Source organism: Cimex lectularius, unplaced genomic scaffold (genome assembly GCF_000648675.2).
Source record: "Cimex lectularius strain Harlan isolate CLEC.00 unplaced genomic scaffold, Clec_2.1 scaffold204, whole genome shotgun sequence".
Taxonomy (NCBI): domain Eukaryota; kingdom Metazoa; phylum Arthropoda; class Insecta; order Hemiptera; family Cimicidae; genus Cimex; species Cimex lectularius.
This window is the reverse complement of record NW_019392743.1, coordinates 219,236-231,400: the sequence shown is the minus strand read 5'-3', so window position 1 is coordinate 231,400 and position 12,165 is coordinate 219,236. Positions and strand designations below refer to the sequence as shown.

At 35.2% G+C, this 12,165-nt stretch overlaps 3 protein-coding genes across 3 annotated transcripts; all 3 read right to left on the bottom strand.

Moving 5' to 3' along the window:
- Positions 1 to 4,064: 4,064 nt before the first annotated feature.
- On the bottom strand, positions 4,065 to 4,634 carry LOC106663590 (histone H1.1-like). Its single transcript, XM_014388506.2, has one exon. It carries the CDS (start codon positions 4,600 to 4,602, stop codon positions 4,108 to 4,110), a length of 495 nt encoding a protein of 164 aa, XP_014243992.1. The 5' UTR covers positions 4,603 to 4,634; the 3' UTR covers positions 4,065 to 4,107.
- Positions 4,635 to 6,337: 1,703 nt separating this feature from the next.
- On the bottom strand, positions 6,338 to 6,733 carry LOC106663765 (histone H4). The gene has a single exon (XM_014388854.2). The coding sequence runs from the start codon at positions 6,697 to 6,699 to the stop codon at positions 6,388 to 6,390; it is 312 nt and encodes a 103-aa protein (XP_014244340.1). The 5' UTR covers positions 6,700 to 6,733; the 3' UTR covers positions 6,338 to 6,387.
- Positions 6,734 to 11,589: 4,856 nt separating this feature from the next.
- Positions 11,590 to 12,050, bottom strand: LOC106663574 (histone H2A). The gene has a single exon (XM_014388491.2). The coding sequence runs from the start codon at positions 12,000 to 12,002 to the stop codon at positions 11,628 to 11,630; it is 375 nt and encodes a 124-aa protein (XP_014243977.1). The 5' UTR covers positions 12,003 to 12,050; the 3' UTR covers positions 11,590 to 11,627.
- Positions 12,051 to 12,165: the final 115 nt, after the last annotated feature.

The window sequence follows — 12,165 nt, the reverse complement described above, 5'->3', positions numbered from 1 at the left end:
CTAGGCCCCTTTACTAGAAAAGAAATCCAATCTTTAAAAACATTATTTAGCTAGTTATTCAGATATCGTGAGATGCGGTCGGGTGAAATTATTATTTAGCTATTAGATCACCATTCTTTTGTCCCAATTTATTTAACATTCCACGATTTTTTCAATAATGACAATAATAATAGCAAAATTTAATTAGCGACAACAATACTGCCATATGATTAATAAAAAATCTATAAATAATGATCATTTAGGCAGAAAATCAATTAATTATATTCTCAAAATTCTCAAGAATACAAGAAAAACATAAAAAACGAGAATTTCAGACGAGGTTATAAAGTTAATTTTCATTCATAGAGCCTGTTTATTAAATCCGAGATCTATGGCTAATTTTAAATCAAAAATATGTTAAATAAAATTATTTCAGTCAGCAATGGGTTCGATATGTATTTGAAATAAATTATGCTTTAGCTTTGTTAACTTCTTGAATGAGATTCTAGATTATGCTGATGGTTGTGTACATTTTCAATTTTCAACCTATTCCAAAATAACAGTGTTTTAAAATTATAATAATTAAGAAACTTATATTGTTATTGTCAGTTTAGTTGAATCTTCACATAGAGTAAAGGATTCTTTCATTTCTTCTGTAATATTGTTAAATTTTACATGATAGTTCTCTGACAATTCTCAGAATGTGGACATGAAGAAGTAAGGAAAAAAGGGAAGTTAAATTTATATACAATGAAAACAGATTTATTGATTCAATCTTCGTGATTCTTTCTTTCAGCACGAACAAGCTTTGAAAATTCTGAAATTTTGTCAACTACACCGCAGTATTTTTTTAAATTATTTCCGAAATTACCAAAAGAACAGGGCTTTATAACAAAATAAAAGGTATATATTATACAATGAGAGAGAGAGAGAGACCTTGGCTACAGTGAGGGTTTTTCTGTTTACCAAAAGCTATCCTTGAGGGCAGGTAGTTTATCAGTTCTTTTTTTTTTCTTCGCGTGGAACTGGAGGCGTAGTGGGAGATAGATTTGGTCAACTTGGCTTTCAACTTCTCAGGTTTTTTCTGAGCATAAACATTTTCATTGTACACGTTGATTATGTGAAATCTTGAACGCCTTTGGCGCTTTCAGGCCAGTTCTCAGACAAATGTTAGCAGGTGCGAAAAAATACTGTCAAAGAAAAGATCAAGTCATATTATAATTAAAAATTTAATAATTTTTCCATGTGGACACCTTCGAATAAACGGGCAAAATACCATTCCCGTGTTGTAAGAAGTTTGACTGTATAATATAGTTTCTTTTTTAATATGAATGCAAATTCCACAATTGTCGATAATATTAGTGATAATCAGGTGTTTAAATTGCACCCTCAGTGTAAAACAGAATTAGTCGAATTCTGGCTAAATTAGTTTAGTTTACATTCCAGTAAGTCTGTAGACAGTACAACGTGTGTTATTTAGCGACCGGTTGTTCAGTGATTTGTTGAAGTAGTGAGGAGGGTCAGGAATGAAGTATTTTAGAAAAAACAACTTTTTCGTTTTTTGCCAACGTTTCGACCTTCATTCGGGTCATCTTCAGGGCATAAAGTGCAGTGTTATTCTTGTGGTGTTGAGGTGTCATATTTGTTTTGTGTGTAATTGTTGTAGAATAGTTAATTTTATAATTTTGCATAAGCCGAGAAGGCTACCATTCCCTTTTGTAGGATATGTATCTTTTTTAAAGTTTTTTTAACTAATTTTTTTTTCTTTCCAGTTTTCCCTGAGGGTGCAGAAATACCTTTGAAAAGGGCATTTACAGAGAAAAAAAAATTAAGAAAGGGCATTATTTTACAGTGGTTGTCTTTAATGAAACTTCGACGACGAATATGGCTTACAGTAGTAATTGTCATTCGCTGTCATTGAATTGAACATACAAGGAGAAAGCTTACTTAAGCTCCAGAAACAATTAAATTGGAAAGAAACTAAACAATTCCGGCATACAACCATAATCAACAAAATCAGACACCCATTATTAGAAATGGGGACTGATTATATGATCCCGAAAACATTCTTCACAACTTCCTATAAAGTCTCAACGGACTACAAAGGGGAAAAAGAACACAGGAGAGAATTAGATACAATGATAAGGTGGCTCCAAAACAAACGAAGGAACCGGATCAGGCGTTTTCTGTACAAGCCCAAAACATGAGCAGTCAAACTCATTAGGGAAGTACACTTTGGTCTTTCAAGCAGAAATACATGCAATCAATGCTTGTTCCCTGGAAAATCTTAAAAGAGGTTACACTGGCAAAAAAAATCCTCATAAGATTGATAGCCAAGCAGCCATTAAAGCATTAGCATGTAAAAGAATCACATCAAAATTAGTCAGTGAATGGATCCAAAATTTCCAAAACCTGGGGAAACACAACAACCTGATGATATCGTGGGTGCCAAGGCACAAGGAAATTTTGGGTAACGACAAAGCAGACAGTCTGGCCAGAGGATCTGCAATACCATACATAGGCCCTGAACCTATACTTGGGATAACAAAAACAAATATAGAATCTCCCATCGCATAATGGATCCAAACAAAATAAAAGGAGAAGTGGATAAACTCTAGCAGTGCTAGACATAGTAAACGTATGGTGAAACAACCCTCACCAAGACTGGCAAAAGCATTGCTGCAATTGGAGAGGGCCAAACTCAGAAGAGTGGTAGGACTACTGACCGATCACTGGCATCTGAGGAAACATCTACCCAACATGGGCATATACCACGATGATCCCATTTGCAGATTATGTAATGAGGAGGAAGAAACAGCACTCATATCATCTTCGAATGCGAAGCAACAGCTCAATGGAGATTTAACCTAACGTACGGAAAAAACCTAGGGAATCAAATTGAAGCAGCGACAGTCAATGACCTGATACTTCTAAGGAGAAGGATTGAATCTATTGCACTGAACTAAGGAACTGGGAATAGGAAGGAAGACAGAAGGCTGCAGTTCCTGGGGAGGGCAAACCCCGCTTCCTGGTATCCTTTTTTACCATACCAATAATTGCCATTCGCTGCTACTTTTAAGGAACCAAAAACTGTCTTTTCTGTAACATACATTGAAATCAGAGGGTCGAGCCTGTATTTTTATCGACAGATGCTGACGATGGCGAAATCTGACGGACCAACCCAGCGATAAAGACGAATTAAATTGTCTTGGCAGTTCAAGATGATGTGTAACGATAACGGTAAAATTAAAGTGATGCTGGGCTTTATTTATATTTTTAATGACTGTGGAAGCGGCCTAGAAAAAGTCCTATTTTGTAGAGAATGCTTTAGCTATTTTGCCAAACAGACCTTGTGTAGTCGGAGGATTCATAATGGTCTTTACTTCAATTTAGGGATGTCGCATATAAAAATGATCTTAAAACTTCTGTTAATTGAACGAAACTCACTGGCGCAACTGTTTCTCAAAACTTGTTTCGCGTTGTACACGCACTTTTCTCGAAAATGAGAATGAAACCAGGAGGAGCGCATTCGACTTATCCGATTTTTATGGGATGCTAAAGATAAAACTCATCAGAACAAGATAAAGGATGGGTAGAAGGAAACTAGCATCAAAATGGGACAAACTGTTGGTACACTTAAAGCGAAAAAGAAAACTCTTAATAAGGTCTTACTGGAAGGCAAGAGATGTACACCATTCGGAAGTCTTACGTTTAAAGTTTCTTACTCAATGGGTTCTACCGATATATCCCTCAATACACGGTTCTCATATCGCATTCACCGAAGAATAATTTTTTAATCCACCACCGGCCTTTTCTTTTTAACATAAATTATCGCTACGAAAGCAAATGCTGATGCAGCAGTTGGTAGTAAAGGGCTTGTTTGGTCTCTGATAACTTGTGATCTGTGGAAATTGTTAACCCGAGACTACTTTCGCGCAGTGGAACCTAGCTTTTAGGTGTTTTTTTTTTTTAATCGGTGTGATTTATAGTTTGGTTTAGACTAGTTTGCCATGTTTTTAATAGAAACGAAAGTGAAGCTACCTATGCTTTATTTTTTGTTTGTTTTTATATTAGTGATAGTTGTGGTGGCCCTGAAAAGGGCCGTTAAATTTGTGTTCATGAAGTCGTCTATTTCGCAGGGATTGATTTTGCTTTTTTGGTCTTTCGTATCTTTTTTGCTGAACCAGCCTTGGTTTTCTTCGGTTTAGGAGCCTTAGGTGTAGTTGGAGGCTTCTTGGTCATCTTTACCTTCAATTTGGCCGGGGATTTCACAGCTGGAGTCTTCTTAGCTATTATCTTCTTCTTGCTGTCGATCTCTGCGAGTTTGAAAGAACCAGAAGCGCCTTTACCCTTCGTCTGGACCAATGATCCCGAAGCCACGGCGTTCCTGATGTATTTCCTTATGAACGGTGAGAGTTTCTCGGCGTCGACTTTATAAGTCGAAGAGATGTACTTCTTGATGGCTTGAAGTGAAGAACCGCCACGGTCTTTCAACTGTTGTATGGCAGTGTTAACCATCTGCGCAGTTGGAGGATGAGACGGTTTGTCGTTTTTCTTGGCCTTCCCCTTGATGGGTTTCACCTTTTCTTGATGGGCCGGTGTCGGTGCTATCGTCAAAACCATATTGTCAAGTTTTCAAACGTTGTAGGAGAAATTCCAGGAAGCGGCTTGTCACTTTTGGGGCTTTACCGTAACGAAAACACCGTGTCCTATTTACTGCGCCATTCCTTTAAACCTAAATTCGGCGTTTCTCCTATTAGTTGTTATTTAATTTATCAGATCAACAAACAATGTTTATAAATATACAGAACAATGAAAATATTGACCAGGGTCAACTCAATAAGACGACAGAGAATCAATTGCTTTAAATACATTTTTATCAAGAAATAAGCGAAACAAACTAGCACTCATCCTCCAGACTATATGTCAACGCTCAGTTTCATCGAAATTAAGATGCTTATTTTACACAACGTTGTGATTTTTTACAACTACGTGAAACTCCAGTCCCTCTAGATATCAATTGTTTCAAAAATTAGCCCAAAAACCACTTGCACGATTGTGAAATTAACGCATATATCAGAACCACAAGTCCATCTTCAATTCGAAAAACCATCGTTCTCCAAATGGTTCATGAACGAACAAAAATCTATGTCAGTGGTACTTTTTGCTTTCATGAAAGGGACAAAAAATACTTGCATATCACGTTCATTATTTATTGATGTATTCTAGTTTTAACCATGTAAACAGTCATATTAGGTAAGGTGACTAGTTAAATGATTTTTAGTCTTATTTCTTTAGACAAAGTATTTTTTTTTTAAACTACAGTTGAAAAGATTTATATTATCTGTACTTTAGACGAATTTATTTGAAACGTTTTTAATGAAGTATCCAGAGGGGGAAGAAACAACAGTTTTGGTAATATATTTTTAACTGGACCTATTAGGAAACCAGATTTTTTTATGTGAATTAGAAAAAGTTATTTTAACATGAGCTATTCATTTTTGTTATTTTAATGACTATGGGTTTCAGAAAAAACATTTTCTTTATCGTGCCAACGTTTCGATCTTTATTGAGATAATCTTCAGGGCTCAAAGTGTTTGTCTTCTGTGTAATTGTGCCATTCTTGCGTGTCGTGTTGAGAGTCATACCAAATCACCACACATTTAATGACTATATTGTGAATAATTTTACGCCCGGCCAAGTTATCTCCTTCTTCCGTTATTTTCTTTTTCTCATTTTTCCTTCTAATTCATTTTTCTGTCCATACAGCCAAGTTATATTATATTCATAGCAATTAAGCTTTGGGAGTTAAGGCAACAACTCGCACGTCGGCAACCATGGATAACAAAAATTGCCCACATACAATAAGCATTAGGGGGGACCTTTTCCATTCATTTAATTAACAAACACAAAACTTTCACGCTGCACCTTGGTGCTTCTTTTCCTCCACTAGAAATAAATTGGCTTAAGTAAAAAATTGTGATTTACACAGGCCTTACAGATGACCCAAATAAAGGTCAAAACGCGACAAAAAATGAAAAAGGCGTTTTCCTAAAACATTTCTTGACCTCTCATAACTACTTCAACAAATAATTGAACGACGTCGAAATAAAGACAAAAAGGCCAGTACTTTGGATTATTTATTTAATAGTTTTTATGCTAGATTAAGCCAACGTTATCACATAGTTACAGTAAAAAAATATATGATTATTAATATTACGTATTGAAAAAAATGGTCCGCCCGTTCAGGATTTTTTTTCTGACTGTCGAGTCGGTTTGAACCATAGAATTTGAAATGTTTACAATGCTATTTCCATTCAATACATCGGGTTGGTTTAATCGTAATTAGTGATGAAAATTGATGGCCCTGAAAAGGGCCGTTGAAATGCGGTGAAAAGGTTGGAAGGTTTAACCTCCGAAACCGTAGAGGGTACGTCCTTGTCTTTTCAAGGCATAGACTACGTCCATAGCAGTGACGGTCTTCCTTTTAGCGTGCTCGGTGTAAGTGACAGCGTCCCTGATGACGTTTTCCAAGAAGACTTTTAACACACCACGAGTCTCTTCGTAAATCAGACCAGAAATACGCTTGACTCCTCCACGACGAGCCAGACGACGGATAGCGGGCTTAGTGATACCCTGGATGTTGTCACGGAGTACTTTCCTGTGACGCTTGGCGCCTCCTTTTCCCAAACCTTTTCCTCCTTTGCCACGACCAGTCATGATGGAGATTTCAAAACTGACAATGCCCTGAACTACCGACGAACCAGTATTTATACCTACGAGGCCTCCTCCTATTGGGTACTCCCTCCCCTCCAAAACGCTTCTAGCTAGAAAGATCGATAGTGGTGGGATCGGTTAAGCAGATGATGGCAAGCGCTTTCTCAATAAATACTGCATTTAGCATAATTACAATGTATAACAAATTTATAAATGATTACTTCTATTAATAATGTTGAAATACTATATTATTATAAAAATTAAAACAAAATTTGCCTTTTCTATCACCCTCTGACTATAGTAAACAATAATAATTATGTGTTTTTTTAGTGTTTAATAATTATGTTATAAAAATCAATTAAATCATTGAAAATATAGTACAGTTTTTAAAAATTCCGTTCAAGGAAAAATTGAAAATTTTATTAGTGCACCTTGGTTTCTGATTTGCTTCACTATTCGTCCAACCCTAAATCAATTTATTATTTATATAAATATAATATTGAATTGTGTTATTGAATTAAATTAAAATTGTTATTATTAAAAATAAATTTTGTGTTTTGTTTTATTTGAAGTAATTGAAGTAAGTAGTTCAAATAGTTACTTTTATTGATGTAAGAATTTGTTCGCTCTTTCGTATACCATCTACTGGATCAAACTTGTTCATATCAAATATATATATATTCATTATAATGTTGTACATGCACTTATAAATATGTAATATATAAGTTCTTTAAGATTAATTAAAAATCACCCAGCCAAGGAAGACACTATTTGTTGGTACACTGAGGGATCTAGGATATAAGAAGGTAAAGGGGCAGTATTTGGTCCAAAAATCAAATATTTAGAGTCCAGTAGATGTAGATCAAGTACATAGTTTACAAGCTGAAATCCAGTAGATGAGAGATCATCTTAAATTGAGTAGGAGATATAAAAACAAGAACATAGATATCATGTAGGATAATCAAGCATCAAGAACAAGAATGGTGCTGATTTGCAAAACCAAACTAAACAGATCTCGTAAAATAAGGCTGTACTCTGCTGGGTCCGAAGACACATTGATAGAAAGAAGAAGATGGCCTTGCAAAAAAAGGGGCTGCTTCTCTGTACACTTTAGGAAAAATGTTATGGTTTAAGTGAAGAAATAATGGGAATCGCTCAGTATTGACAAACTAAAAATAAATTGCGAGACCTGGAACGAATGACACTACAGAATGAAACTAAAGTATCATGAAACTGAATCCTAAGAGTATCAGGAAGCAGAAGAGACCCCAATGCACCTACTAACAGACTGAAAATGTAGAAATTTTTTCAAATGTAAAACAAGAACTACATCCACTAAAACTAGTGATAGTAAAGTAAGTATATATAAGTTTCTTAATGATTTGGGACTCGCCAATACGCTATAGCTACAGAACTAGAGGATAAAAGGCGCATTATGCCAAATTACTTCGAGTGTTTAGATGTTCATCGAAGATTATTAAAAAAAATGTTTGTAAAATAATAAAAACTTTACACAGTAGACAATTGTTCTCAAGGTAGACCACAATATTTAAAAAACTATGTTCGAGTATGTACAGCATGTTTTTTTTTTTTTCAAGTGTTTAAGTTTAATAATTTCAGGAGAAACGGTGTACGTTCCGGATATATTCAAGGTGTTCGTTCAAACGTTTTCCCTCGAAGGTTCTATTGTGTAGTCTCCCTCCACTGACAGGTGGCAGGTAGCAGCTGCCTTTGCTCCCCTACCTGCATGAAATATTCTATTAAAACGGGTCTTACCATTAACAAAAGAATCAAAGATTGGAAAGATTCAGATAAATCAAAATAGATTTTGACGACGATTTTGCATGCATTGGTAGCAGTGATCACGATGTTTATTGATCGATTAATTTATGTAAGATCTTATTTGATAGTGCCCATTTTGTGGAAAACCATAATAAATTGGTGGGTAGAAAGTAAATTGTTTTTTCCACAATAGGCATTTATTTTGTTAGAGGCGTTTCGGTCTAATATAGAACATCTTCAGTGACTTTTTTGAAATAAAGTAGTTTGACGGTTTTTTTGCACAGTTACAAGTTCAAAAGTGGATGTCTGGACGAGTATGAACGTGGCAAGAAAACAGACTACTCACAATGGTCCAGACATGCACTTTTGAACATAACTATGCAAAAAAACCGTCAAACTACTTTATTTCAAAAAAGTCACTGAAGATGTTCTATATTAGACCGAACGCGTCTGACGACATAAATTCCTTTTGTGGAAAAGACAATTTACATCCTACCCATCGGCTTAAATAAGCTCATCTCCGTATACATGTCATATGAACATAATTGGGCTTACAAAAACCCGAGTCAAAGCTCAATCTCCAATGGCTGTCAACAGCTAAGTTATTTCAGCTCCCAGCGCATTCAGGTTTTAATCCTAGACTTACTCGCACTCATTCTTAAATGCATTCTTTACTATTTACCTACCATTCACATATTAGTACTAATAAATACATTGTTTTAATTTATGTACGTAAAGAAACTCAAAATAAAATATCTATAAAGTATTATACATATTTATTTAGAAATCGTGAGATGCGGTCTGGTGTTATGTAGGTTTCATAAAAACATTTTCTTTATCGTGCCAACGTTTCGATCTTTATTGAGATCATCTTCAGGGCCTGGGATTTACAAACCTTGTTTACATATAACAATTACATTTTGGATGTGGAAAAGTGAATTTATACAATGCAAAATATATTTTTGTTATATATTCAATCAAAGTATTTCTACTCTCTCAAAGTATTTGTTATATATTATTTGTTTTTTAAATGTATTTGATACATTTCTGGCAAGGAAAAATCGGGTACAGAATTTTTAAAACTACTGATTAGCCGTTGATACTCTCTCTTTAATGTCGTTAATACATAACATAAATAATAACAAAATGTAACAATTAATAAGGTTGTGTTTATGTATTTTTATCATACGACCTCTGATTACCTGGTTGTACTTGGTTTCTGTTTACTAGTGGCTTGTTATAGTTTTTTAAAACAAAAAGAACTTTTTTTCGAAGTGATGCAGGATTCCAGCTAATGCATACTTGAAATTTTTGCGCTTGATATTAAAACATTTTGTACAAGATCCTATTCGATTGCTGTTTTACCGATCAGTCAAAATGGGCCCAGAGAGCTCGGAAACCCTATAATCGGGAGGTTTAGGGTTGGGTGTCATAAGTTTACTTAAAATAGTATTTAAAAAACGTATTAATGATGAAGCTGAAGGCATAAATTTTTTTAAATACATATAACGACTATTCTGGAATCACTTTCAACAGCTTTTTTCCTCGGAGCAGTCAGCAGAACTGGATTAGTCAAGTTTTGACAACATGAGATATGTGCTTTTTATTGACGACACCTTTTTGATTTTTTGCTGCGTTCCGACATTTATTCGGGTCATCTTAAGGGCCTGGGCGGATTACAAAACATGTTGTTTCAACCACGAAACCTAATAAAATGTAATTAGCAAAATGAAGTATACTTCACTAAAGCTCTCCGTCGCCATTTCATTTGTCGCCGAGAATCAAATAGATTACACGACATTAGAAAATGACAAAAATGAGGGAAATTCAAATGGAGAAGTTGAGATGGGAAGATAGTGTCCGAGTGGATCGAAGTCACGATAGCTCAAGTGGTAGAGCAGCGGCGTATCGAGCCGAAGGTCGTGGGTTCGAATCTCGCTCGAGACACTGACTTTGTTTATCTCGACCAAAACCTTAATTAATTGTAAAAGAATCTTTTATTTTATTGATGTGCTAGTCAAAAAAATGAACTTTAAAAGAATCAACAATAGGACTCAGCCACCCCACCATAAATGAATCATTAGGTTTCCGTTGTTTGCCATACATTGGTGAATTATCGGAAAAAGTTAGTAAAATTTTTAAACAAGAAGGTTTTAGAATAGCTTTTAGAAGTACTGGTTCACTTAAAAACTTTCTCTCAAAACCTAAAGACAAGGTAGACAACTTGGCAAAAAGCGGGGTTTACCAACTTAATTTAATGATTGTGATATTAAATATATAGGAGAAAGCGGTAGAGAAATAAAAACGAGAGTAAAAGAACTCTTTTCGGAATTTAAGGACCATAGAAAAGAAACAAAACATAATTTCAATTCAAATTTAAATACAAGTGTTACATAGTTTCAACAAAGAGAGAGAACTAGATAGGTTTGAGAAATTTGAAATTAAAAAATGTAAAATTGAACATGGTGATAAATGCATTAATAATATAATAGATTTTGATCTACCTCCCATTTCAATACGTACATAAATAATATTAAACGTCCAAATTATTAATTGTTTTTTTTTTTTTTTTTTTTTTTTTTTTTTTTTTTTTTTTTTTTTTTTTTTTTTTNAATGAGTAATCCTGTAAACGTAAACAGAATATTTTATATAGATTTTTTTTAATGAAAACTTAAAATCCTGCATTATTTTCCGGACAACCCAATAGAATCCTTCATGCTGATGATGAGCTAAGGAGCTCGAAATCCAGACGTTGGGAAACAACTTACAGTGAGTAAGAACAGAAATTATTAATGATGGAGTGAGAGTGGTTCAATCCTTTTTTCAAAACGATGGTTCCTACTCAAATTGGAGTAGGAACCATTTTTTTTTTTTTACAAAAGGAGTGAGTAGGGACTATCTATTTTAAAACAGGATTGAACACCGCCACCGCACTCTCTCTCCATTTCTAAAAAACATTGTTGTCAATCACGAATTCGTATTCGCCGTTTTCGTTTATATTAGAGGTAGGTAAATCATCACAGGTTTTTAATAAGTACAAATAAAGGCAAAAGTATAAATCACAAAACGAATTAATGGTCGTCAATATCATTAGTGAAAGTTTTTGGTGGCCCTTAAAAGGGCCGTTGAAATATAAGGCGGAGAACAAATTAAGCGCTCTTCTCAGTCTTCTTGGGAAGGAGGACTGCCTGGATGTTAGGAAGTACACCACCTTGGGCGATGGTGACTCCAGAGAGGAGTTTATTCAACTCTTCGTCATTCCTGATCGCCAATTGGAGGTGACGAGGTATAATCCTGGTCTTCTTGTTATCACGAGCTGCGTTACCAGCCAACTCGAGAACTTCAGCGGCCAGATATTCCATGACAGCGGCAAGGTACACGGGGGCACCGGCACCGACCCTCTCGGCGTAGTTGCCTTTCCTCAAAAGACGATGAATCCTTCCGACCGGGAACTGAAGTCCGGCACGAGACGACCTGGTCTTTGCCTTTCCCTTGGTTTTTCCTCCTTTACCACGTCCAGACATTATAGTGTTTATAGAAAGACTGTTTCAGCTAAGAATGACACTGGTGGTGGCTCCTTCCGTATATATAGGAAGACGGAGGATTCTGATTGGTCGCAATATGCACAATTTACCGCACCTCTAGTGAACGTCATCAGAACTAAACACATTCCTGCTTTCTAGTGAT